General features: G+C 41.4%; 1 protein-coding gene across 2 annotated transcripts; it reads left to right on the forward strand.

The window, feature by feature from the left end:
* The first annotated feature begins 1,271 nt into the window (after positions 1 to 1,271).
* Positions 1,272 to 26,068, forward strand: SF3B1 (splicing factor 3b subunit 1). Of its 2 annotated transcripts, XM_035136660.3 has the most exons (25): positions 1,272 to 1,357; positions 6,279 to 6,445; positions 6,670 to 6,771; positions 8,198 to 8,312; positions 10,125 to 10,204; positions 11,379 to 11,546; positions 12,142 to 12,379; positions 12,873 to 13,085; positions 13,350 to 13,471; positions 14,542 to 14,739; positions 14,832 to 14,933; positions 15,512 to 15,691; positions 16,216 to 16,302; positions 16,727 to 16,997; positions 18,387 to 18,532; positions 18,627 to 18,773; positions 19,287 to 19,412; positions 20,159 to 20,380; positions 21,054 to 21,236; positions 21,327 to 21,438; positions 21,534 to 21,654; positions 21,905 to 22,036; positions 22,639 to 22,911; positions 24,572 to 24,788; positions 25,430 to 26,068. In XM_035136660.3, exons 1-25 carry the CDS (start codon positions 1,330 to 1,332, stop codon positions 25,586 to 25,588), a joined length of 3,909 nt encoding a protein of 1,302 aa, XP_034992551.1. In that variant the 5' UTR covers positions 1,272 to 1,329; the 3' UTR covers positions 25,589 to 26,068. The 2 variants fall into 2 exon arrangements, with proteins under 2 accessions (XP_034992551.1, XP_034992559.1); XM_035136668.3 differs by lacking the exons at positions 1,272 to 1,357; positions 6,279 to 6,445; positions 6,670 to 6,771; positions 8,198 to 8,312 and adding an exon at positions 8,502 to 9,796.
* Positions 26,069 to 27,998: the final 1,930 nt, after the last annotated feature.

Genomic DNA, 27,998 nt, shown 5'->3' on the forward strand with positions numbered 1-27,998 from the left:
CATATACAGCTGAGTGGGGATTTGAACTCTGGTCTCCCAGGTCCTAGTCTGACATTATAACCACATTATTATTATATTATATTACAGTGCTTTTTTCTTTAAAAAAATGTTCAGGGGTACTCTCATTTTGACTCAAGAAAAATCACAATTTTATAGTTCAAATCAGGAAAAATAAATACAGTAAATGGACAAAAGTGCAAAGATTCACAAAAATGTTTGGGGTATGTGTACCCCTGTGCCCCCCAGAAAAAAAAGCAGAGATATTTATTTTTACATTACATTACTGTTGTAGAGGGATCCCATCCTTCATGTGAGGTTCACATTATATAATAATAAACTTTAGATGAAGGGCGGTATAAAAATTTTATTTTATTTATTTATTTAGTGTCCTTCACCTACAGCTCTTAGGGCAGGGCAGATTACAACCATGTTGAATTCAGTATTTAAAAGCATCTTGCCCCCCCCCCCCCAATGAGCTATTCGGTCATACTGAAAACAAGACAGGAGAGTGAAAGAGCAACCCTATTAAACACAAGCGCTCCTCAGCTGGGATTCTCTATGAGCAGAAATGGAAAAAGTTGAAGGAAGTTCCTACCAAAGAAGAATGGACAAGCAAAGGGAAGGATTCAGCAAAATAACTTTAAAAACTGCTAAAATAAGGTAACCTGATGACTGTTTCATGGTTAGAAGCCTTTTTTCGCGCTTAAAAAGAAAGAAATGTTGTAACATGTTTAATTCGCGAACAGAACTTGGAGCTACTAGCAACAGAAATATTAAGAGACTATTTGTGTTATGGTTACGATATAACAGAGTGAAGGATAAGGTGCAGCAATGAGATGGAATTTAAAAACAACAAAACCACGGAGAACGGGATACGAAGTCGATTAAACAAGCAAAACTTTTATTTTTATTATGTGTTGGAATGCTATGTGAAATTTGTGTAAATTTAATAAAACACATGTTAAACACACCCGCAGGGGATCTGAGGGTACAACGGAAGCTGCGCCTTTTTCAATACACAAGGAACCCCGCGCGTCTCTAGGCCGAAACTCGAGGGCCGCTTGGGCGGAAGCAAGGCCCGACATCCTTCCAGAGCCTTCTCGTTCTTGTCTCTATGGTTTCCTTGGCCTAGCTAGCGTATAGCCCCCCCCCCTCCCGCCGCTTGCCTCAACGGCGCTGCTCCGGCGCTTGCGCAAGACTCTCGCGCCTCCCTCCCCACGCCCTCCCGCTTGTCGGTCCAAGATAGCGGAAGTAGACGTCGACGAGTGGGCGGAGCTAGGCGGGCCCCTTCCATCTCGCTCGCTGTGTTTGTCCCGAGCTCCACACAAAATGGCGAAGATCGCCAAGACTCACGAAGGTAAGGGACGGGGAGGGCTGGGCCGGGCCTTCTTCTTCCACTCGACTCCGGGCCTGAAACCTTCTTCCGCTCCCCCCCCCGCCTCACGCGCTTTGGGGGAGCCGGAGGGCCTTCGTCGGGCGGCCCAACGGTTCGCGCGCCTCAGTCGGGGCTAGGCCTGCGCGTAATGGCGTCGCTCGCGCGATCTCTTCCTTCCTCCTTCCCGCTCTGGCCTCTCCTTTTGACTCGCTCCCTCGCGCCTCCCCTGCGGCCTCCAGGCCTCAGCTCAGGAGACCCACGGAAAGCCCAGCCAAAGATGGGTGTGTGTTGGTGTGTTTGTGAGAGAGAAGCGTGTGTAAAATGCTCTGGACCAGGAACCAGCGTAGCCGCTACACCCACCTCCACCCCCCAAAAAAAACCCAGGACGTGAACTCCATTTTATTTATTTGATTTGATTTACAGTACAAAACCGTACACGCAATACCGTGTTTCGCAATACTCGCCACGGAGGGCAAGTGCGAAAGGGAAATCTGCCCCTCGCATGTAATACATGCAAGACGCGAGCAGAGGGCCACGATTTCAGATTAAAACTGCAGAGTGGAAGGAAAGGAGGACCTTTTTCTGCCTCCAGCTACTCTCTCAAGACTGGAGAAGAGACCCTCTTAAGAATACTATGGGGGTGGGCAGGGAAAGGACTTGACCAGACATCCCCAAACTTCGGTCCTCCAGATGTTTTGGACTACAATTCCCATCATCCCTGACCACTGGTCCTGTTAGCTAGGGATCATGGGAGTTGTAGGCCAAAACATCTGGAGGGTCGCACTTTGGGGATGCCTGGACTTGACGATGTGAAAAATGAACATATTTTATCTGCAGTTCATTCATTTTCAGCTTTTAAAAAGCCTAGATATTCTGTTGTTGTGCCCATCCAGGTTTAAGGTGCCTTTTAGCCCCTAGCTTTTATATCTGTTTCTAACACTGGTTTAGGCGGAGGTTCTGTTTTTATATACGTATAGATTTATAGATATTTGTTTCTTCAGTGTTTGTATGGTTTTGCCATGGCCTTTGGCTAGTGCAAGAAAGCTTTTTTACTTCCTCTTTCAGCTTTTGACTCAGTTTGCGGAAAGTGTTGCACATATGGCTCGTAGGGGAGGGAGGTTTGTTGCTTAACTTTGAGGGTTTTTTTAAATAGCAGGTCGCCTGGGGGGGGGAGAGGCCACGTGGCCCAACAATGCCATGAAACACACTCACACACTGAGGGAGGCTTCTACCGGTAGGTAGGAGATGCAGAAGTGAGAAAGGAGGTCAAGAGAGAAGATGGGGCGATGTAAGCGGCTTTTCTGCAAGCTTTGTGGCAGGAGCCGTGTAGTTTTTAGTGGCGTGTGCTATTTCCTAAGCGCATTGGTGTGTTGGGAGAAATCTAGCTTTGCCCTTGGGAGGTAACGGGTGAGCCCACCAAGGGCGCTTGTGTTTCACTTTAAGCTTGATACCATAGCAAGTGTCTGCCTAGAAGTGCCTACCTGGTTGGATAGCTGTGTTTTTGTAAGGCGCAAGAGATGAATTTATTAGTTTAAAATGTTGTGAAGGGAGTAGCTTTGCATACTAGGACATTGAACAAGTTTACTGTAATTGGGAATGTCTTTTTTTTCCCCCAAGCCAGGAATGATGCTGTTGTATGCAGCTGGCAAAGAATGAATATACTTGTAAAAACCAAACAGAAAAAATCACATTCCCACGTTGATGTGGATAGAACCCTGTAGCAGAGGAAATTCTCCACTGCTTTCCACAAATGCAGTAACTATAAAAGGGTTAACCATGCCCCTTTCTACCAACTAAAGCAAGTTCATAATCTCTTTCCATCTGTGGTTCAGTACAATCATTTAATATATAGATGCTTTTTTTTACGAAGATGTGGCTACTGTAGACTAGCATTTAATCCCAAACACATTTACTGGAAAATGTCAAATTGACATTGTCCAAACCATTATTCTAGGTAGGTGCTTTGGATTGCAGTATTGGAAACTGTCTTCTCTTTCATGTTTTCCCCTTCATTGCTGCAACATGTGTTGTTGCAGGGATTCTTAGCATAACTTCAATGTGAAATTATAAATTAAAATCTTGTAAGATATAAGAATATATAATTAATTTATGGTTCAGTAAGCCTAATCTTCATAACACATAGTGATCTTTATTGAGATTGGATGAGTTTACTTTTATTGTTAAGTGGAGATTAAATGTAGGCACCTCGGTTTTGCTATAGAATGGATTTTAGATGGTTCTGTTGGAGGCAGAGTGTTCTCAATAGTTGGGGTGTGCCCAGTTCCGTTATGTCATAGTCATGATTCAGAGTTAGACAATCCTATCGGTAAAAAAAAAAAAGTGCAGGTCTGGAAAAGGCTGGATAAGTTGAACTCGGAAGTAGGAGTTGATTCAAATGAAGTACCCCCCTTAACAAAATGGCTTTTCTGCCTGTGCAACAGGACTTACTCTCTCTTGTCTCTACAGTGCACCTCCAGATCTGTTCTCAAAGCTCCACTGGAACAGATTTGGGGAGCATGTAGGGAGAAGAGAGAGAGATGAAGTCCTGTTGCACAGGTCGAATACTTGGTTCTAATGGTATGGCTTGTTGGATGCAGCCCTATAGCAGCATGTAGTAAAATTAGTTAATATAGTTCAGGCATCCCCCCCCCGATGTTTTTGCTTACAACTCCCATGATCCCTTGCTAACAGGACCAGTGGTCGGGGAAGATGGGAATTGTAGTCTAAAACATCTGGAGGGCCAAAGTTTGTGGATGCCTGACAAGAATTAGTTCCTCTCTTCCTTAAACCTCTTAATGCAGGGGTCCCCAAACTACGGCCCCCGGGCCGGATGCGGCCCAATCGGCCTCCCAATCCGGCCCGTGACGACCCCCGCCGCCCGCTCTTACGGCGCGCGGCGCGGCGACGATCTTAAAAATCGGCAAAAAAATCGCCGAAAATCCTTTGTGCGCATGCGTATGGGCCTCTCCCGACCCGGAAGAGGTCATTTCCGATGCACTTCCAGGTCGGGGGAGGCCCATACGCATGCGCACAAGCGATTTTCGGCGATTTTTTTCCCCGCCCGTGTGCGCACGGGCGCGCACTCCCCCGCCCTCCGGCCCGCTGCACTGTCGGCGCGGCGGGCACCGGCCCACTGCGCGGTAAGTCTGGGGACCCCTGTCTTAATGCAAGCCATTCCGTATGTAATATCTTATGAATGGGGAAATCATCTGGGCAGGCAGTCTATTCATATTTGTACTAATTGTGCCATACCTGGTGGTTTGTGCAACCTTTTTGCTGATAATAAGACAAAGTCAGACATCTACATGCAATTGCGGTTAAGTGCTGCATCTTTGATTTTGCAGTTTTGGCTGTAGCAAGTTGCGGTGTACTGTATACAGGGAACCCCATTTGATAATAGTTTCTGTAGCAAGGAATTACTAGAACAAAAGAGGCAGGTATAGGGTTTTGAAGCCCAAATGATAAAATCTTCATTTTGTTTACTAAAGTGGTGTTAGTTCTTAACAAAAACACACACAAACCATTGATTTCCCAAACTAGGAAAATAATGAGAGTGCAGTAGCTTGCTCGTATCCTAATTGTATTTGTAAAGATGGTTAATGTACCTATACTTTAATAAAATCAACAGTACAGTTTTTGTTCGTAATATAGTAAATGTAGCATGGATAAGAAACCTAACTATTGTATACCTCTCATTTCCCCCTAAATTTTAATCCCTCCCCCCCCGAAAAGGGGAGCATTTTTATTTTTCATAGCTTTCTGGAAATTTTACATCTCTAGGCAAGAATGTGGGGGTAAAGGATTTTGAAATATATGTTTTCTATAACTTTGCAGTTATTAGATATAAGCCTATTTTGTTAGTTTTTAGGGTTTTTAATGTATTGTTTGCTGCCTTGGACTCCTTTGGGAGGAAAAGGGGGGATAAAAAAAACTAATAAGAATAGCCAAAAGTGGAAGCCAAACTTTCAGAACTCCCAACTCCTAGCCACACAGGAGGTTGAGAAAGGAAGCACGGAAGACTCACTACAGCTAATTCCTGTTTAGTTATGTTAGACTGACATGCAAACACGACTATTTTAGTGCATGTTTTATTATCTAGGTATATTTAGAAGGCCTACAGGGGACCTTACAGTAGGCAGGTCCAACAAATCCTGCAAGTTAGGCAATAATTTATGTAAAAAACCACAAACATTGATAATAGTTATTACTAGAAACTTAAGAGTTGGAAGGGACCTTGGACGTTATCCAACTCCCTCATCAATACGACTGGAACTTTCCTAACAGAAAGTTGTTTCATCCTCTGTCAGGCCCTTGGTCTTTTCATAAGTCACACTGCTTCCCAGGAATATGCTCACTCTTCTCTGAGCCCTCTTCAAGTCCTTTTGCTGTACTGGATTGCACCCTTAAACTATGACAATGCATCTTGATTGTCTGAATGGGGAGTGTGTGTGTGTTTTTATCTCAAAACCTTGATGTGTGTGACTGGAATGTCTCACCATACAAAAGGTTATAGCAGTGATGGCCAAACTTGGCCCTCCAGCTGTTTTGGGACTACCGTTAGCTAGGGATGATGGGAGTTGAAGTCCAAAAACAGCTGGAGACCCAAGTTTGGCCACCACTGGGTTACATTCATTGGTCCACCCACCACTTGCTTGTAGTCCCAGAAAAATTTCCCCTTGGGGCAAGTGTCCCTTGATCTGAATATTTCCATCCCTGATTTAATACAGTACTGTAGTTTCCTATATATGCTGTATGTGTTCAGCACTGCAGAACAGTTGCTAGATTGCTCTTTGGTTATGCCTTGGAGATGTAGAGGAAATGCTTCCAGTAATACCTTTGGTTATACCTTTGTGAATAATTTTTTTAATATATATTAAAGCATTTGAATGTACCTTTTTCATAGATATTGAAGCACAGATTCGAGAAATCCAAGGCAAAAAAGCTGCCCTTGATGAAGCTCAAGGAGTGGGCCTTGATTCTACAGGATATTATGACCAAGAGATCTATGGCGGGAGTGATAGCAGATTCGCTGGATATGTAACTTCAATCGCAGCAACTGAGCTAGAAGACGTAAGTACATCATATTACAATACATTACTGTCAAAACAAATTCTGTCATATTGTTGAAATTATTCTTAAATGAAAAGGTATGTAAGTTTTACATTTCTGGCTACAGCTTCCATTTAAAGTTTGCAAAAAAGCCTTCCATACCAAAAACCATAATTTAAATACAGTTTAAATTGTTTAAATTAATTAAACAATTAATTAAATCTTAAATGTTCCTGTTTGTATAGGATGACGACGACTACTCTTCTACAAGCCTGCTTGGCCAGAAGAAACCTGGATACCATGCACCAGTGGCACTCCTTAATGACATACCACAGTCAACCGAACAGGTAAACCTTTCAGTATATAATACAATAAGGAAGTAGAAGCTTTCTGTTTCCATTTCTGGGAGGAATGGTGGGGACAAAATACTCAAGTGAGAGGTGTGAGAGATTTTACCTGTGGTTGTGCACATGAACGTACACACTGCATGTGAATTAGTAATTTATTTATTCTGTAAGCTGCTGAAACCTCCATGCAATTGTATGCAATGATTACATTTCGTTGTGTGCCACTCATTGTTCTTAAATTTTAATTGTATTGTTTAACCTGACTTCTTTATTTAGAAGCATTTAGAAGTCACTTAATAGTATTAAACTAAGTGGTGTACAATATTTTTTAAAAACCAATGTGATTAAAAGTACAGCCTAAAACCAATAAAACACACATACGCGTGGGGATTGACATTTAAAAGGGTCTAATCTTATGGGTCCAGGGAAGCAATTCATGGTTATTGCTTCATGAATGGCAGGGGGAAGAGTGTTACGTAATACAGCTGCAATGGCAGAAAATGCTCAATTTCTCGTCATTGTCCAATGTTACATTATAGTATATTCTGCCACCCCCAATCGTTCTGCCCAGACACTGAGGTCCAGCTCTGAGGGCCTTCTGGCGGTTTCCTCACTGCGAGAAGTGAGGTTGCAGGGAACCAGGCAGAGGGCCTTCTCAGTAGTGGTGCCTGCCCTGTGGAATGCCCTCCCATCAGATATCAAGGAACTAAACAACTATCTAACGTTTAGAAGTCATCTGAAGGCAGCTCTGTTTAGGGAAGTTTTTAATGACATGTTTTAATATATTTTTAATCTCTTGTTGGAAGCTGCTCATAGTGGCTGGGGAAACCCAGCCAGATAGGCAGGGTATAAGTAATTAAATTATTATTATTATTATTATTATTATTATTATTATTCACCTGGATGATCTATGTCACCTTAGAGGTTTGTACAGGGGAAGGCAGGTAACCCGGTCCTTACTTGTTCAGAACTTTATATATAACAACAAGACCTTGAACATGACTTGGGAGTGTTTGGCAGCTAGTGTAGTTCCCTCCGAGTAGGTTTAATATGTGCTTGTCCAGGTGCTCTGCTTAACGTAGCTGCAGCATTCTGCCCCAGCTGCACCTTCTGCACCAAACATAAGAGTGAATTGGCAAAAGACACAAGCTGTGAAGTTTAACTCTTGGCAGTGAAGAAAAATTCTTGCTTTGGAAGGGTTTTATAGGGAATAGTGATTAACTGTTTTTAAAATAAAAGCTAAATTAATTTGTAAGTGGAATACGGAATACAATCAGCTATGAACTGTAGTGAATTGGGAACACAGTCTTCATTAAGCTGAAGTTGTCTTTCCTTTAAGAGGAAATAGAAAACTGGGGAAATTTCCTTATCTTTTTACATTGCTGACTCACAAAAGAAAACCATATTTTGTGTTTCTGGTTCTTAGTATGATCCGTTTGCTGAGCATCGTCCACAAAAGATCGCTGATCGGGAAGATGAATACAAAAACCGCAGGCGGATGATGATTATTTCCCCTGAGCGTCTTGATCCTTTTGCAGATGGTAACTTACTTTCTCTTTTTCACTGGATCTTACGAGTTTTGTTCCCTTAAAATTGTCTTTAGCCCTTTGATTTCTGTTGGCATGCTTATAAATTCAGGAATTTTTAGTTTATGTAGTTTTAAGAGTTGGTTGAAATCGTAGTTTGCCATTTTGTTCATCTTTTATAATACAAATTTTCTTTCCAGGTAGAAGGACAAGAAAATAATGAGCCATTGCCATAGAAACACAAAGGGTTAAAGGTTTCTCTTTTTTCTTTTTTGCTTTGGGTTATGTATACTATACTTTGAGCAACTTGTATATTTAGTGCTCAAGAACCTTCCAGCTTTCTGGAAGGGTTCAGTCCAAAATTATAACACAAGAGAATTGCTGCTTTTAAAATGCTAAGCAAACATAGCAGTTCATTCTCAGTAGGAAGATTAGCTACATGAAGCAAAAGTAACATTGAGAGGCTTTGGTACTTTTTAATAGTTCAAGTCTGTTCTGATGATTTTAGACTGTAGGTCAGTGAAAGGGGCAGTAGTGGGCCTGATGGAAATTTTCCTCAGGTGAGTCAGCTTGACAGGTAACCTGAGGGCACCTGTTGGTTAAAACTATAATTGGTTGCAGGTTTTTCTAAATTAGCATTTCAGCCTGCATGAATTGATAGGGATATGGATTTTACTTGCTTAACTGTCATTGATATAAACATGTATTGTCAGAATTCACAGGCCCATACTAACTGTCCTTAATTTCTTTCCTACAGCAGTACTGCTATATGCCAGTCCTGTCTGCATTCTTAAGGGTGCAGTTCAACACATCCTGTGTAGATAATGGTGAAAAAGTATCCCAAAGGAAAGTCCTTATCAAAGCTAGTGTCAGAATGACACTGCCAATTGGGCAATGAACTTCAGCATAGAAAATGTATTAAGAATATTATTTTGTCCTAAATATTAATGCTATACTACCTGTATAGCCAATCTGCACATTAAGAGCAGTGCTTCCTTGCTAAGTTTGTTACTATATAGTTGGGCTTCTGTAAAATATTTAAAAGTTAGAATAAAATTTAAGATATAGATTGGTATATCTTATGATGTGGGAAAAACAAATCATTTGCCTGTGAGTATCCTTATAGTGAATATAGTTTATTGGAATCAGCTCACAATGTAATAATTGTGCCTTCAGAATCAGTGGGGGGAGAAATTGTGTGCTCTTTAAATGAAGCCCTTTAACATGTCACCACAAAATGAGAATCTAGGAATGGTTGTCCAGATTCATCAAAGCATATACGCTGGTCTGTATGATTAAAAAAAAATCAAATTTTGAGTTATTATCTAGGTTTACAATAGTTCATAGTCAGATAGCATAGGCTTTATCAGCTTGAACAAGGTAATGTGTTGATTATAAATATCTTTCCAAAGTGTTACTAATGGTAAAGAGATAATTTTCTAGGCTTCTATTCTGCTGCTTGAAGTCAGAACTGCTGATGGAGACAAAGGCACGAAAGTGTACGTATTCCGGATTAGCAACCCAGGAACCCATCACTTCTGAAGACTCTTTTAACTGTGCTGTCATTTTATCATTCTTATCTCCTTTAAAAATATTTGTTTTAAACTGTTGTAGTTATGTTTGTGTTCAAACAGGTTAAATTGATCAGCAAAGTGAATAAACGTAAGATACATGTAATCTTTTTTAAAAAAATACAATTCAGTCAAAACAGTAAAAGTAATTGATTTTGGCATAATGTAATATTAGAGTAGGGCAGTTTTAAAAGCCAACTTTTCCTAATCTCCTGTACTTATTATACTTCTGTCCTGTTGCTGTTCTCTTCTGCAGGAGGGAAGACACCTGACCCTAAAATGAATGCGAGAACATATATGGATGTTATGCGTGAACAACATTTGACAAAAGAAGAGGTTGGTTAAAATTCCACTTTAAATTTTAATTGGTTGCAGTCTAGGCTGATGTCCAGCATGATCAGGCAGCTTTTGAGAGCCCACCAATGCTCAGATCTCACATGAATTGGCTTTCCACCCTGTCCATCCTCCATTGACCTGTTTGTCCAAGTGCATGAACAATTTTAAATTTTCCTATATGTTTTGGAGCAACACCATGTTAAAGCATTGTGAGGAAATTAAATGATGGGTGGCTCACAACTGCCCACTCTGGATCATAGTGCTGTTGCCAGTAAGTTCACGTACGGAGGCAGCAGACATTGAAGGCACCCAGAAGATGGCCAGGAGTTCCTCAGCTCTGGTCCTAGTGCAACTGCATGTGACGTTCTTGGAGGACAATATGTGCAAATACAGTGAATTGAGTATTGTGGATTCAGCAAAAAATAGCAAAACATAAATGTTATCATGGTGAATTTGCACATCTTTTTAGGAAGAAAACATTTAATTGTTCTTTTGGCCGAAGCATTGAATCCGTTCACAAATAAAAACCAGTCCTCCGAGCCATGGTATGGAGCAGGCATCCCCAAACTGTGGCCCTCCAGATGTTTTGGCCTACAACTCCCATGATCCCTAGCTACCAGGACCAGTGGTCGGGGAAGATGGGAATTGTAGTCCAAAATTTCTGGAGGGCCGAAGTTTGGGGATGCCTGGTATGGAGCACCAAGAGCAAGCTTTAGGCTCAAGGATTCCTTCCTCCTATCCCACGCTTAGATCCAGTTGAGCACGAAGAAACCATTTATTGTCAGTTCAGACGTAATGGCAAAGGATTGCTTGCACTAAGCAGGAAGTAAGTTATGGAACCTGAGCGAGGGAACCCATGCCATGGTTTGAAGAGGATCAGGAATATTTTGAGTACGTCCTGTTTAGTGTATCCTGTTGATATTTTTGGCTAATTTTTTTAACAATAATTGGCAGTTGCTTATATGCAGGATTAAATTATAGCAGCAAAAAAAGAAAGAAAGAAAAGATTGCAGTTAGGGGATAGCCAACTGAATAGCTTGCAGGTTTACAAAAATGCAAATAAAAGTGTGGATCAAAGGGTTTGAAAAGGCTCCACTAGCATAGGAGTGTGGAATTTATTTTAAACTGACAGTATTGGAGGAATAAGTGATTTATTGGTGTTATCTTTTAATAGAGGGAAATTAGGCAGCAACTAGCAGAAAAGGCTAAGGCCGGCGAACTGAAAGTCGTCAATGGGGCTGCGTCCCAGCCACCATCAAAACGCAAACGGCGTTGGGATCAGACTGCTGACCAGACTCCTGGTACCACACCGAAGAAATTATCTAACTGGGATCAAGCTGAGGTAAGGGTGTGATGGTAGTGGGTGCTTGTTCCATGAACCTTTGCTGTTATTCAACACACCCATTTTTTAAAAGCTGTATTTATAGAGCTATCCTTTTTTCTTAAATTGTGGATTCAATGGCCACTGCCCTGTGGCTCTTGAATGTGACCCTTGGGCCACGCCTGGCCTACAGCACAGAGAACAGTTAGGTAGTATGGAGGGCATGGTATGCTCACCCATTTCACAGATTTCCGTGGAGAGGGTAGAGTCCCCAGCACTTTGCCTCCCCTTTCATACAAGCCAGGCATATGCACAAAATGCACTGCACAGTGTTCCCCAACCTGGTGTCTTTCAGCTATCCAGTTGGCTGAGATGGATGGGATTTGTATTTAAAAAGATATAGAGGGCACCAGGTTGCCTTAGGACCTCTCAATCAATGTAATGCTCTAGTGTGGAATATATAAAAGCTACAAAGGTGAATGAAAATACCTGCTGGATTAAAAAAAGGCAACTAGTGATATGCACCTGATAGTTGATGTGAATTCCCAAGTATTTTGCAGTCTTACGTACTTTTGCAATTAGCGCAATATAACACCTGTTTTTTTGTTTTATTCAGACCCCTGGACATACTCCATCTTTGCGATGGGATGAAACACCTGGGCGTGCAAAGGGTAGTGAGACACCTGGAGCAACACCTGGATCTAAAATATGGGATCCAACTCCTAGCCATACACCAGCAGGAGCTGCAACACCTGGGCGTGGGGACACTCCTGGGCATGCAACACCAGGCCACGGAGGCGCAACTTCCAGTGCACGGAAAAATCGATGGGATGAGACTCCCAAAACAGAAAGAGGTATTTTTTAATCATCCTGACCTGTTATTTGCTTGTCAATGTACATGAAAACTTTAGCCCAAATCTAAAGGACCTCAAGAAGTTCTATGCAGTCAAGAGAGTTCTGGATGTCTTGGGCAGCAATCTCCTTTGTTACTATTAATACTAAGAAGAATGTCAGTTCTGTGTTAGATTCATGTGTCTTCTGACCAAAGGGGACAAAATTAATCTTCCATTTTAGCAGGTGAAATCCCTCAGATGTATTTAAAGAAATTTATTTTAGTTCTGATCTCTGAAATAAAAAGTTAAGAAAAGGATTGCAATCACCCAGGAAAGCTGTGTATAACTAATACAGTTATTTGCAAGTAATGTCGTTCATGATTGCATTTTAACATCTTGGGGAAGTACGAGTTTTGAAAAGGTTCTTGAAACCTGCAGTGAGTTTTCACTTTCAGAATAGATTGTCTCTCTGTGCACTGGAATCAGTTTGAACCAAATGGATTTTGTTTTACAGATACTCCTGGACATGGGAGTGGTTGGGCTGAAACGCCTCGTACTGATCGAGGTGGCGATTCCATTGGTGAAACACCAACCCCTGGGGCAAGCAAAAGAAAATCACGTTGGGATGAAACGCCTGCAAGCCAGATGGGGGGGAGCACCCCTGTGTTGACACCCGGCAAAACACCAATTGGTACACCAGCTATGAACATGGCAACCCCCACACCAGGTATGCTTGAATTATTTTTTTAACAGCCCAAGCATAAAACATGCTGGAACTCAGCAACGACCTAATGAAATAGAAAAGCAGTTTTCAAGCTTACTCTGCTTATCCCTGACGGGGCAGACAATGCTTGTCTGCTTAAATAATTCGAGCTTGAAATTTGGCTGCCTGCGATAATGATGCATATATGTCTTTGCTTGTTGCGCCGTTTATTTGAACAGGGAGATCATTTGGTGCGGTTAACAACATAATCTGTTGATTTCAACGTAGGTCACATCATGAGCATGACTCCTGAACAGCTCCAAGCTTGGCGGTGGGAAAGAGAAATAGATGAGAGAAATAGGCCACTTTCTGATGAAGAACTTGATGCCATGTTTCCTGAGGGATACAGGGTAAGCAGATAGATCCAAGCCATCACTTGCAGGATCAGCATGAATTTAGATAATGTTTTCCTTAACCTTAACGTGCCTTGTTCAGGAACGGACCTATGTTTTAAATATTGTCTGCATATTGTGAATCCGGACCTGGCTGATATTTCTTCTCTGTTCGTAGTAACCTAATAGCCTTTGTGCCTGCTCCTTGAGCAATCCCTTTATTGCTTTTAAAAATCTACCACAAATGGTCTCAAAAGACTTTGGATGGAATCCAGCCATGGGAACCTGGATAGCTCAGTGGGTTAGAGCATGGTGTTGATAATGCCAGGGTTGCAGGTTTGATCCCCATATTGAATGGCTGCATATTCCTACATTGACGAGGATTGGGCTAGATGGCCCTCAGGGTCCCTTCCATCTCTGTGGTTCTGTGATTCTATTGGGCTTTAACCCAGAGGAGCCTTTTACTTATTTGTATAGCTGGGGCGCCACCATGTGTCAGGTTCCCTCTGTAATTCTCAGTTTCAAAAGCAGTTTGCATTGGAGAGCAAGGTGCTCTTAAGGGAAAAGCAGTCTAAAAAGCCCTTGTGCTTAGAATTACTTGCTCTCTCTCTCTCTCTCTCTCTCTCTAGCCATGCTCAGTGCTTTCAGTCTGAGGTGCTGAATTCTCTTCAGCAAAGCTGCTCAGGGTCTCCAGTGTCATCCCCTCCAGAGCAGCTTAAGTAGAGACAAAATTGGAAGATGAGCACGCTAAATTCAGTACATGAGAGCTGGGCAAGATTTTAGAGCTGGCTCACGGCACCTCATTTTCCCAGTGACATTAAAGAGGCCTCAACAGTGACGCACAGGCTCCTCCAAGAAGCTGAGAAAGATGATGCCAAGTGGCTGAGATCCAACACATTGGACGGAGTTGTTTCCTGAGCAGGCTCTTGAGAAGTGGCGCTGCTCAGGTGAGCAGCAGCCTGTAAATTGCCACTTCTGAGCCAGTTGGGGGCAGTATGGTTGCCAGCTGGCACATGCCATAGCTGTTTGTGTTTAATAATTTTAATCTCTCTGATGATTGGTTTGAACACTTAACCTTTTCATTTTAGGTTCTCCCTCCTCCAGCGGGTTATGTCCCTATCCGTACTCCGGCTCGTAAACTTACGGCGACGCCAACACCTCTGGGCGGCATGACTGGATTCCACATGCAAACTGAAGACAGGACCATGAAGAGTGTCAATGACCAGCCCTCAGGAAATCTTCCTTTCCTAAAACCAGATGACATACAGTATTTTGATAAACTACTGGTGAGATTTTGGCTTTTCTGTGTTGTTATCTTACACTGTATGGAGGTTGGCGTTAAATGTGTGTTAACCAGCATACTTGTAATTAATCGTAGGTCGATGTTGACGAATCAACACTCAGTCCAGAGGAGCAGAAAGAAAGAAAAATAATGAAATTGCTTTTGAAGATTAAGAATGGCACCCCTCCCATGAGAAAGGTAAGTTAGATCACTACCCCTCTGACACCCACTGTTTTTGTTCATGTTGTCTTGTGTTTGCCCTGTACTTTGTGACTGAATTTCATTATTATTACGTTATATAGGCTCACTTTATAATTTCTTGCCGTAGCTGGACATAATTTTTAGTACCATTACTAAAATAAATAAAATATTACTAAAATATTTAGAAGAGAGCTTCTAAAGACTGGCTGTGTTTATTTAGAAAAATATTTACACAGCTCATTCATGTACAAAACCTCTAAGTGGTGTACAGCAAAAATAAAAACAGCAAAGATAAAAACAGAAATCTCATATGCAGCTTACCAGTCACATAAAATTCATTTATGATCTTGTTGAGATTCCTGTATTTCAGAGGCTTAGAGTAGAGGACCCTTAGGGTTCCTTCCAATTCTACAGAAAAGGCCTGTCAGTAAAGTGAATCTTCGAAAGATGTCTAAAAACAAGGAAGCATATGCCATAGAAGCATATTTCTTTATTTTAATTTTTTGACTGTTGGGCTTTAAAATGAATAGAGCAGACTGTGTCTAATGTTATGCTACATTTCCCCTCTTCCATAGGCTGCTTTGCGACAGATTACTGATAAAGCTCGTGAATTTGGGGCAGGCCCGCTGTTCAATCAGATTTTACCCTTGCTGATGTCACCAACTCTTGAAGACCAAGAACGCCATTTGCTTGTCAAAGTTATTGACAGAATCTTGTACAAATTAGATGACCTGGTCCGACCATATGTCCACAAGGTTTGTCTCACCGAAATTTAGTACTTTTCATTCTGAATGACATAACTTTAATGTAAGCCTGTGATGTATATACAGTATTCTGAATAACAGATGATTGCACTCCCTATTGTGTTGTTGGCTCATAGCTATAAATGTACTAATATTTCCACAATTAAATATAGAAAAAGCTGTGTTGTTAAACACTGTTGGTGCTCTTCAGATAGCTGAGTTTAAATTTTGAATTCCAATTTATTAACTTGGGTCCTTAAGTCCTAGCTGCCACAGCTATAATATTAATTATGGAAGTAGAAATGGTCCTTATTAGCATTACATTATTAGTGCCATGTACCGAAGTAGAAGGATAACTGAGAATTGCAATGCGGATTAAATGAATGCAAATGAGGGCTTCCTTGGACTGGAAAAGCATGGAATCTTCAATTAATACGAAGCTCATTCTTGAGTTTAGCTACTACTGAAGTTAACATAGTTTTAAAGCTGTATTTGCGTAAGATCTAAGTGTTTAACTCTCATTTTACCCTTTTCAGATTCTTGTGGTCATTGAACCGTTGCTGATTGATGAAGACTACTATGCCAGGGTAGAAGGCAGAGAAATTATTTCCAACTTGGCTAAGGTAAACCCACCATAAATTCTTTCTTTTGATTATGCTAATACTAGCAGAGATTGAAAACCTGACCTGGGATAACATAATAATTACTGTATATTCCTGCGTATAAGACTACTTTTTAACCCAGGAAAATCTTCTCAAAAGTCGGGGGTCGTCTTATACGCCGGGTTGTATTTCTTATACGGCGAGTATATCCCAAACTCTTTATTTTAACTGGAAAAGTTGGGGGTCGTCTTATACGCCCAGTCGTCTTGTACGCCGGAATATACGGTATATCAACCAATCTGACTGCATATTGTGAAGAGGCAAGATACTGTTGCTTTATGGCTTTGAAAAGTGAGCACAGGCTTGCCAGATCATGAATTTAGATTGTAGAAATGCTTTGTGCAAGTCAGCAATGACAGCCTGTTTGCTTATTTTGTCTTTTCAGGCTGCTGGACTGGCAACAATGATTTCCACTATGCGACCTGATATCGATAACATGGATGAATACGTTCGTAACACAACGGCTCGAGCCTTTGCTGTGGTCGCCTCTGCTTTGGGCATTCCATCTCTCTTGCCCTTTTTAAAAGCCGTGTGCAAAAGCAAGAAGTCCTGGCAAGCTAGGCACACTGGTATCAAGATTGTGCAGCAAATTGCTATTCTTATGGGCTGTGCCATTTTGCCTCATCTCAGAAGTTTGGTTGAAATCATTGAGCATGGTAAGTATCATACGTAAAATTGCAAAGCGCTTGAGTTCTAAAGCAGGGGAGTGTGTTTTAACTGAATGCTGTTAATGCGTCATATAACAAATCAGAGCATCTTTTTTTGTATTTGAGGATTTTTTTTAAGTTTATAATTGTGCAAAAAGAAAGAAAATTCAGCCACCTTCATCATTTGGATCTGGCAACATTAGCAGTGACCTCCCTCCCCACAGGAACCCATAGGTGGAGGACTAGCATCTGGAATGTGGCCGGTGCTGACTTTTGCAGCAAGATGCATAGACATGTCATCAGCATAAGGGGGGAAACAACTGCCTTTGCTTTTAGGACATGAAAACAACACAAACTCATATTCTCAGAACAAACCCAGTTTCATCTGAGGAACCTCCTCCTGGCACAGTGCTTCTCAAAACATGGGTCACTGTGGATCAACACATTCCATACAGGGAGACTTGAAAAATCACAGCATCTATGACTGCTGTGTGTATGAAAGCAAAATGCAGAGGAGAATTTGGACTATTCATAAAATGCATCTTAGCCTCAGGTCCATCAGCAAAGTGTGCATTCTAGTTACTGCATTACTGCAAGTGACTAGCAGCTGGCATACCAATGTAGTGTGCACTTGGTGGTGGAGATACTCTCTCTTTTAAAAAGAAAAGAAAAGGAAGTTGTAAAATTTATGTTAACAGAGTTTATATCAGTCTCGACCTTTTTAACGCTATTCAGATAAAGATTTAAGCCATGGATAGACGAGCCTGCAGTATAGTTGACACAAGGTAGTATGTTGCTCAAGGCTGGACACTATGCTGACGTTAGGCTTGCAGTTCTGTGTGCCTTTTGGTATTGTGCTACTCTTCCAGTAAAGATCTTTTTACACAAAGCCATACCAAGGCCTGGGAAGTTGGGCAAGTACTGTAGTCATACACTTTAGAGTGGGGTGTAGATTTGTGATGCATTTTGGTCAAAGCCTTATCACCACTGGATTAGGCTGTAGGCTTGGGATATTCTCACTGACTTGTTTAAGACATTGGTTTATAGCTCCAAAAATATTTCAACATGAATTCTGTGATTTTGGCAAGCATAGGGTAGGATCTAGTTTAATGTCTGCACAAGAAGGCTTGGGTGTGGCAATTGTTGCACAGGTGGTGGCACACAAAGGTACCCTGTGAATGAGTTGCAGTTGTGCCAGGGGGTTTCACAATATCTCTCACAAGCACAAGATTGTGTGTAGCACTTGTGTTGTACTAAGAAGTGACTCCTGTTCACAGAATGCCTGCTGTGGTGCAAGCTGACTGACACAACTGGATATATCACCTGCAATGTGTTTTGTTGTGCCCTGATATCTGTTGACCCTTGCAAGGTGAAATGAGCATTGTGTTTGTTTTGCAGGCTTGGTGGATGAGCAGCAGAAAGTACGTACCATCAGTGCTTTGGCTATTGCTGCTTTAGCTGAGGCAGCAACTCCCTATGGCATAGAATCATTTGACTCTGTTTTGAAGCCCCTGTGGAAGGGTATACGCCAGCACAGAGGAAAGGTAAGTCTGAGTTGCCTCAATCAGCTCATTTTTAAGAGAACATGCCTGGATATTATTGACTTTTAACCATTTTTCTAAAATTATGTACCATCAGGGCCTGGCTGCCTTCTTGAAAGCTATCGGGTACCTTATTCCACTTATGGATGCAGAATATGCCAATTACTATACCAGGGAAGTAATGTTGATCCTTATCAGAGAGTTCCAGTCTCCTGATGAAGAAATGAAAAAGATTGTGCTGAAGGTATGCAAATGTAATATCTGCTGATTGCTATTTGAGGCTTTAAAGAGTTGGATGTATGCAAATTACAAAGAAGCTTATGCTTCTGTGTGCTGGGGGAGATGTATTGGCAACTGTCAATTTTTAACTTCTTAATAAAAACAAGTGTAATATTTTTATATAATATTTTTATATATTATATTTTAATTATACCCTGTGTGTGTGTGTGTGTGTGTGTGAGTGAGAGAGAGAGAGAGAATATGAGAGTGCAGAAAGGAATACTGAGATCAAGAGAAATGGGGGCTTGCTTAAGATCAGCCCAATGAGTTTGTGCTTGAGCTGTGCTTTGAATCAGGAGCTTCCTGGGTCATGCTCTTGAATGCATTTTTAATTAGTTGCCTAATAAGACAGTTTTCTAACATGCTGCTTTTCCAGAATCATTTTGTCTATTTGAAACTGGGTATAATGAAGCTTTTATCATAAATTTTTCTCAAGGAGGAATAGGGTATTCATGCTGGCTGTTTCCTCTCCTTCCAGGTAGTCAAGCAGTGCTGTGGAACAGATGGTGTTGAAGCAAACTACATTAAAACAGAGATTCTGCCCCCATTTTTCAAGCACTTTTGGCAGCACAGAATGGCACTGGACAGAAGAAATTACAGACAGGTACTGTTGGCTTCTTAGTTAGAGAAGGCTTTAAATAGTTTTGCAAGTGTGTTGGAAACATTTGGAAGAGTGTTGGAAACAAGCAATACTTGTATCATCATGGGTAAAGCAGTTTCAGAAGAAACCATAAATGCTAATTCTGAGTAGATTACAGGAAGCCTTATTAATTTCAACCATTTGTGTACCACTTCACACCTTAGTCTCTAAACGATTGACAGTGTGGTTAAAGTGATAAAAGAACTATGTTTACACTAGTGCTAGTTTTAATACAAACTTCAGTTGCATTAAGTTTGGCAGTTCTTATTCAGTGAGATATTCAGTTCAGATACGTTGTGTTTCAACTATTCACATATAGTAGTAATGCCACCAAGAATAAAATTTTAGCACTGCTGTTCTATGCATATGTCTAAGAGTAATCCTTTTTGAACATAGCAATTACTTCCAGGTAAATAGGCATAGGAACAGGTTGTAAGTTACCCACGTAGAATTATAAGTGGGGAAAACTTTCCATCAGTTGCAGGCTTCAGATCAATTTATATGGCCTGTTCCACGCTAATAGCAATCCTGAAGTTTCTTTATTTGCTGCATACTAGCAGCCTCCCATAACCTAATTTTAACACTTACCCGAACTCTTTGGTTTTTATCCCTAAAACATAGTTTTGCTTCTATTTATTTTTGGGAGAACAGAATAGGGGTGGTATGGATCTTACTTATTCAAAAAATAAAATAAAAATTGTCTGTTTCAGTTGGTTGACACAACTGTGGAGCTTGCAAACAAAGTTGGAGCAGCGGAAATAATTTCCAGGATTGTGGATGATCTGAAAGATGAAGCTGAGCAGTACAGGAAGATGGTTATGGAGACAATTGAGAAAATCATGGGGAATCTGGGAGCGGCTGATATTGACCACAAGCTGGAAGAACAGCTTATTGATGGTATCCTATATGCCTTCCAAGAACAGACCACAGAGGTATATGAAAACACTCATAATTTCTATTCGGGGTTAAGTTTAGAATAATGACTTAATAATTGTGTCGGAAAGGGAAAATCTAGACTTTAAATTTTAAAATTTACCAGTAACATATTCCATGCTCAAAGACAGCCCATCTGCACAAGCATTCCCACAGGTCATTTGGGACTCTATGTGGGTAATAAAAGTTGCTATCCCTTTAGTTGTTAGGGGGCCATAGGAGATATCTGACTAAGTCCACACACTATTTTATTCCCAGCCCAACAAATGACTGGCAACAGTCATCTGGATGGAGAGAGAAAGTACTCAGGCTACAGCCACAAGGTCCTTCCTGTCTTTGATTTTGAATGAGTTGATACTGAGGTACTTGTGATGCTCGTGTCAGTTTTCAGTATCCACCCCTACTAAGCAGCTGTCAACGGCGAATTGTTTGTTTCCATTTTCGGGCTCAAATCAGCCTTGTAGAGCTTTTACCATTCTGCTGATGTGATGATGCAAGAGTTCAGGGCTGATACCTGAAATTGTGCTTGGCTGTCAAGTCATGAGAAATGTAGATGGGGGTCAAAACCTAGCTATCGGAACGAGGCGGTGAAGCTAGGAAAGTCCAATAACGTCCAATGTTGGTGACAAAACAATACTAAGACATTCTGTTTTATAACTTCCTTGTAAACAGGACTCCGTGATGTTGAATGGATTTGGAACAGTGGTCAATGCTCTCGGCAAGCGAGTTAAACCGTACTTGCCCCAGATCTGCGGTACGGTTTTGTGGCGTTTGAACAACAAGTCAGCCAAAGTAAGGCAGCAGGCTGCTGACCTGATATCCCGTACTGCAGTTGTCATGAAGACTTGTCAGGAGGTAGAAACTTTTCAATATCACTTTTCATAAACATTGCTTTTGTGTCTAGAGATGTTTGATTACAAGCTGTTGCTTCTTTTTTGTTCATAGGAAAAGTTGATGGGACACTTGGGTGTGGTATTATATGAGTACCTGGGTGAAGAATATCCTGAAGTGTTGGGCAGTATTCTCGGAGCACTTAAAGCTATTGTGAATGTCATAGGTAAGTGTAGTTTTTATAACAAAAACAACAAAGTGAGTTTTTAATTTGGAAGGATGGAAATTGAGACTCAAGGTATACTTTTCTATGTTGAACAGGTATGCACAAAATGACCCCTCCGATTAAAGACTTGCTGCCAAGGCTCACACCTATCTTGAAGAACAGACATGAAAAAGTGCAGGAGAATTGTATTGACCTGGTTGGGCGTATTGCAGACAGGTAAATGATTTTTTTTTTTGTGGTTAAGTGTACAGTTAACCTTCAGGTCTATATTGTATAGAATATTATTTTATATATGTGTGTACTGTAATTTCTTTTGCACTTATTAGTACCTCATATTCTATCTTCTTTGTAATGTTCAATCCAAAATAAATAGTGAAACTACATCTTGCGGATCTAGGTGTTTGCGTAAAAGGTTTCAACTTCATTTTCTTCATTAAAAAATACCTTTCCTCTCTCTTTTACCCAGGGGGGCAGAATATGTTTCTGCAAGAGAGTGGATGAGAATCTGCTTTGAACTGCTGGAGTTGCTAAAAGCTCATAAGAAAGCCATCCGAAGAGCAACTGTGAACACATTTGGTTATATTGCAAAGGCTATCGGGTAAGCATTTCCATTACTGTATAAACTTACAGCTCAACACAATCTTCTGTATTTTTCCGTGTACAAAACAGTGTTTTTTGCTAAAAGAAATTAGTCTAAAATGGGGGGGGGGTTGGTCTTACAGATGAATGGTGAATGCACATGTGTTCAAGTCCAGGCTCCGGTGCGGGTGGTCTGAGTTCATGTTCTGCCATGGGTGACCCAGTTCGGTATCTGGCCCAATTTCTTAATTTTGTGTTCAAAAAAATAGAGGCCGTCTTGCGCATTGGGGGGGGGGGCGTCTTATACATGGAAAAATATGGTAATTTCCCCTCTCTTTGAAGTAGTGTTAATATCCCGTTTTCCAACATACAGGGTGATTATAAACTCCTCCGACTGGGCCCATTGACATTAATGGACTTAAGTAACTAAGTCCATTGATTTCAGTGCTTCTGGGTGTCATCATGTGTGTCTGGGGTTTGGAGAATGGAAAGTTAACACAGCTGCAAAGAAAGGGGGAGTTAGATCCTTTTGAGCTATGCATCTGAATGAAAAAACTGGAGAAACAGAGTGTGTCTGTTTTAAAATTATAAAAAAAATTTAATGCTTTGTTCTTCTTCTAGACCACACGATGTGCTGGCGACGCTGCTAAATAATTTGAAAGTCCAAGAAAGACAAAACAGAGTGTGTACAACAGTAGCAATAGCTATTGTAGCTGAAACCTGCTCCCCTTTCACAGTGCTGCCTGCGCTCATGAATGAATACAGAGTTCCAGAACTGAATGTCCAGAATGGTGTATTAAAATCACTTTCCTTCCTCTTTGAGTATATTGGAGAAATGGGAAAGGACTACATTTATGCTGTAACCCCATTGCTTGAAGATGCTTTAATGGACAGGCAAGTAACCTCCCCCCCCCCAAAAAAAGGCTTAAACTGTGCTATCATCATCTTTCATTTGATGCACTTCTACTGGAGAATTTTAATTGGGGGACGGACACAAGACTTGACTTGCTTTCTAGGGATATAATAAGCGAACACTGGAAGTGTCAGGGCAGTTGCTGGCTACCCTCGAGCAACGACACTCCAAACCATCTTGTCTTTAGTGCTTTTATTGTGAAAGCTATTTACAAGGCAAGAGCTTCATGAAAACATGTCTACTCAGTACTATCAGATTCTCCCAATAGCGCTTTTCGGCTCCTCCCCCAGCAGAGTAGTTTGGAGACCCCAAATCTCCCCCCCTTGCGTTTATGAGCCGCTGATCGCCTCAGTTCTGGGGTGAATTTGAAAGGACTCCCCTCTGCTGTTTCCCCGCTGGAACTCTCTGCTGGCCCCTCCTTCCTTGCTGATATCACAGGCTGCAGGTAGGGCTCTTGTATGCTGCCTGAGCTCTGGCCCGCTCTTCTCACTTCTCCTTCCTGTCTCCTGTCCCTCCGCTGTTGTCCGAGCCATTAGAAGAGCTGGATTGGATGGGGGGGGTGGCTGTTCCCTGTAAGCCCACCCCTTACAGGAAGTATTTGTAAAAGCAAAATTGGCCATAATATGTGATAAAACAGCCTGTGTGAGCCACCAGTTCTGGGAAGAAGGAGTGGGACTGATTTTCCTGTATCCCAAGTGCCTTCCTCTTCCCTAGAGGGATAAATGTTTAGAATCCCTGCCTCTCTCTCTTCAGTATACATACATATAGCAAGCTTAAACAATTGCCACATTGCTTGGCTGAACTTCATTTACATAGCTGTGGTTGGAAAAGTGGCGCTTGGTGTAGCATAGCTTTCCACTTTTCTACTCTTCTTGGTTGATTAACATCTGCCCAGGGAGGCGGTAGTTAAGCCACTCTGAATTATTCCTCTCCTGGACTCTGGGAACTGTTCCAACTGCTAGCCTGTTACTAATTTTTTTAGCAAGATCAACACTGGATACCAGTCTGTTTCTGGGTACAATTTGAAGCGCTAGTGTTAATGTATGAAACTCTTAAATGGTTTGGGGTTAGAGTGTTTGAAGGCCTACCAACTCCCACATGAACTTGCTAGATCTTTACAATCATCTTCAGAGGCCCTTATCAGAGTTCAGAGATTAAGCTGGTGGTGCCTGAAGAAATCTATGAGGTACCAGCTTTATCATTTAGGTGCCATGTTATTCTCCAAGGCTTCACATGGTTAAATGGCCTCTGCCGTTTAATTGTTCTCTTAATCATTTTTTATTATATTGTTTCCTGATTGTTATAGCTGCCTGCTTATTTCTTTGTGCTTTTCCTCTACACCGTTGTGTGAATTTTACTGCTTTTAACGTGGTAGGTTTCTATTAATATTGTGAGTTGCTGAAATGGAGAAGCAGCACCAAAGTATCTAAAATGAATAAAACAGATTGCAGCTCTCACCCAGACATACTGAATTGAAACTATTGATGACCGCAGTAGAGAGAAAAGGGGATGGACAGTGGGTTTAAGAAGCTAAATGTCGCCAAAATAGGTTAACTTCCAACATATATTCATGTTGTAACATGCAGTCTGTCAACCTGGCGAAAACCAAACCTAAACACGCCTATGTAATTTCCTTTTCAGGGACCTTGTTCACAGACAAACTGCTAGTGCTGTGGTGCAACATATGTCGCTTGGAGTATACGGCTTTGGCTGCGAAGACTCTTTGAATCACTTACTGAATTACGTGTGGCCCAATGTGTTTGAGACATCGCCCCATGTCATCCAAGCAGTTATGGGAGCGCTGGAAGGACTGAGGGTTGCTATTGGACCTTGCCGGATGTTACAGTATTGTTTACAGGTAAATTTCCTTAAGTAAAATTGTTTGGTTTGTGAGCAGACTTTGGAATAAATCCTGTATTGCATTTTTTGTCAGCGTTCCCAGGGTGATTTCTATGAACAAACACCATAAGCTTGTCTGAATAAATCAGGCAAGGAAAGACATTGGTTAAATATTGCACGACCATATAACGGTTAACGAAGGCAGGGGAGTTCTTTGACATATTAAGAACTATTGAAATACAATTGGAGAGGAGGAAGCCTTGATCAATCATTAGCTGAAAATAGTCACAAATCAGTGTAACATTTGGTTTGTGCTGTGACTGAGCTAAAGAGGATAGTGGTTGTGATGGGGGAGCCCTCTGGGTTGATGTGAGAGGTTTTGTGCATCTGCAGTGTGACTTTTGCCACTCCCATCCTCTGTGCTCCACTATACAAGATGTTTTTAAAAATGTTGAGCTTGAGCAGCTTGCAAGTTTCTTGGGGTGAAGGGAGGGTTAGAAGAGGGGAGATGTATCCCCATTATGTATATATTTAGTTGTGAACACCCTTTGCAATGCCTAGGATTGTGGCTCCCTATGGATAAACTGTCATTTCTTTTAAACAAATTAGGGGGGGACCAATTGGAAATGTGATTTAATTCCCCTACTTTTATTTCCTTAGGGTTTGTTTCACCCTGCCAGAAAAGTCAGAGACGTGTACTGGAAGATCTACAATTCCATCTACATTGGTTCACAGGATGCTTTAATAGCACATTACCCACGAATCTACAATGACGAAAAAAACACCTACATTCGTTACGAACTCGATTATGTCTTGTAATTTTATTTCCCATTCTTTTTTTGTGTTTAGTGCACAGCTATACCACACTTGGTTCAGATCTGGTGATGTACAATTTTTAAGACACTGCAGATCACCGTAGAGCGGATCAGAGGCGCAGAGCTTTAGAAATCCAGTAGCATGATTTTTACATAACATGTCCTTGTTGATTTTGATGTTAAAGCCAGTAGTGACCAAGAGCAGTGATTTACAGAGTACTGGAAAGATTTCATTTTGGATTCATCTTGATGAGGATTTAGATTCCATTCCTTGTGTTTAAAGGGGCTGTTTATTTGAGAAATAAACATTTGTGTATAAAATATTAATGGTTATGTGTGTGTGTGTGTTTGCATTTTTCAAAAGGGAGACACTTTAACAAGTCTCTGATAGATCGTCAAGCAGTTTATGTAAAAAGGTGGCATACTGCATTTTAACCCTCTTTGTCATACCCTAGCTTTTGAATAAATAAGAGAAATGTTCACATTTTGATTGTGGCGTCTTCATCCTGTGCTTGCTGTGTGGCTGATAAAAATCTACAGATTTTCTATTTGCTGAGCAGCAGTGGGTTTCTGGCTTCGTTCACTCAATTCTTTTTTCCAAATCCCTCACCAAATTCCTTATTCTCAGCAACTTTTTATTCTTGTATTGTGCTGCTCTGTTTTCCATGAAACTGAGGTGAGATGTTCTAGGAATACAAAAGAGGGTTGTTTTCACTAAGCCTGGGAAAACTGGCTGGTGGCTCTTTATCTTATGTGGAAAACACTGATAAAGAGAAAAAGCCAGTAGTTTGCTGAGACAAAGAACAAATTATTACAGTGGTATCTTGGTTCTCGAACTTAATCCATTCTGGGAGTCGACTCCTGAAACCGTTTAAAAACCAAGGTGCATGTTTAAAAACCTGCACTCAAGCAGAAGCCACATCGGATGTTCGGCTTCCAAAAAACGTTCGCAAACCGGAAGTTATTTAGGTTTGCGGCGTTCAGGAGCCGATTTGTTTGGGAGCCAAGCCATTCGAGAACCAAGATACCACTGTACTTGGTTTTGTCAAGATAGAGTTCTGCAAATTTATAGTTAGATTATTTAGTTTTCATCCGCTCACAAGATTTGTAGCAAACAACATAAATTTATATGAAATACACTGAAAGAACAGGCCCTTTGTTTTTGATACAGCACGTAGATCCAGCTAAAGAGACGTGTGGGAAATGCATTCTAGGTGAATAGTGACTTCAATTTGTAGGCATAAAAACAAATTATCCTTTAGTCTACGCTGACAATGATTCATTGCATAGGAGTGATATCCAGTGTGGGTGTGGCCGCTTGCAAAATGGGACTTTTGGTTTCTCTTCTCCCTCCAGTCCCTTATATGCTGTCAAAATCTGCTTCAGATGGTCCTCCAACCCTCAGGGAGAGGGAGAAGAAGCAGAAGCCCCATTGTTCAAGTAGACGCTTGTTCACAGCATCCTGGATCTAATTTATTGGATCCAGGCAGTGACTAACCCGGAAAGAGATCTTGCTGTCATGGTGGATTTCTCCATTAAAATACTGACTCGGTGTGCCATAGCTGTGAACAAGTGAGATTCCAGGGGTCTTGGCGCTTACCCAGAGTTCGTGTTTGCTTTGGAAATTGGGAACAGCGGAGACTTTTACTGTAGTTATGAACTATGGTTTATTTACATACATAAATCTGAGTACAGTGGAGGGATTTCCAGCATTCACATCTCAATATTATTCTTGGCTCCTGTCTTGGGAGCAGCAGGAACTAGTCATGTTGCCTGTCTCGTCGTTCCAGCCTACTCCAGCCAGCCCACCAGGTAGGCCGCCCTTCTCCCCTGGTTTTCAAACCTTGCACAGATTTCCTTCAGCCTGCATTCAAGCTGAAAACCTCAAACCTTTTCCCTGCCCACTAACATGCACAGCTGGAGGAGGAGCCCATTGGACCTTGTCTGGCCATCTCTCCTTTTGATGGCTCATCATCAGCCTTTATCCCCTGCTTAATGCTCCATTTTAGTGGCTATGCCAAGTTGGCCTGGGTTGTAAGCATAAATTAAATCCAGGGAGTTTCAGCGAGGATCTGGCACCCTGGAATTTAGGGAAATATGGCCCCCACAAATGCATAACATCATGATAGCACTTGCAGAGAGCTACCTCTCCTTCATTTGTGGAGGACCAGCTTTTATTTAGCACAGCTGATTCACCTAACTGTTGCCAACAAAACACGTCCATGTCCCACCCCCACCCCCCTAGCTAGATCTCTTGGAATTTGAAGTATGAATAAAGCATTACATCATTGTCTTTCACTTATAATTAGGTTGGCTTTTTCATTTTCTGAATCATACCTAAAACGTAAGCGGTGTTGGTTTGAGTTTTTACATAGGGCAGCCATGTTTTTTGTGCACCATTCGCTGATTGAGAC

This window comes from Zootoca vivipara, chromosome 1 (genome assembly GCF_965207765.1).
Source record: "Zootoca vivipara chromosome 1, rZooViv2.hap1.1, whole genome shotgun sequence".
Taxonomy (NCBI): Eukaryota; Metazoa; Chordata; class Lepidosauria; order Squamata; family Lacertidae; genus Zootoca; species Zootoca vivipara.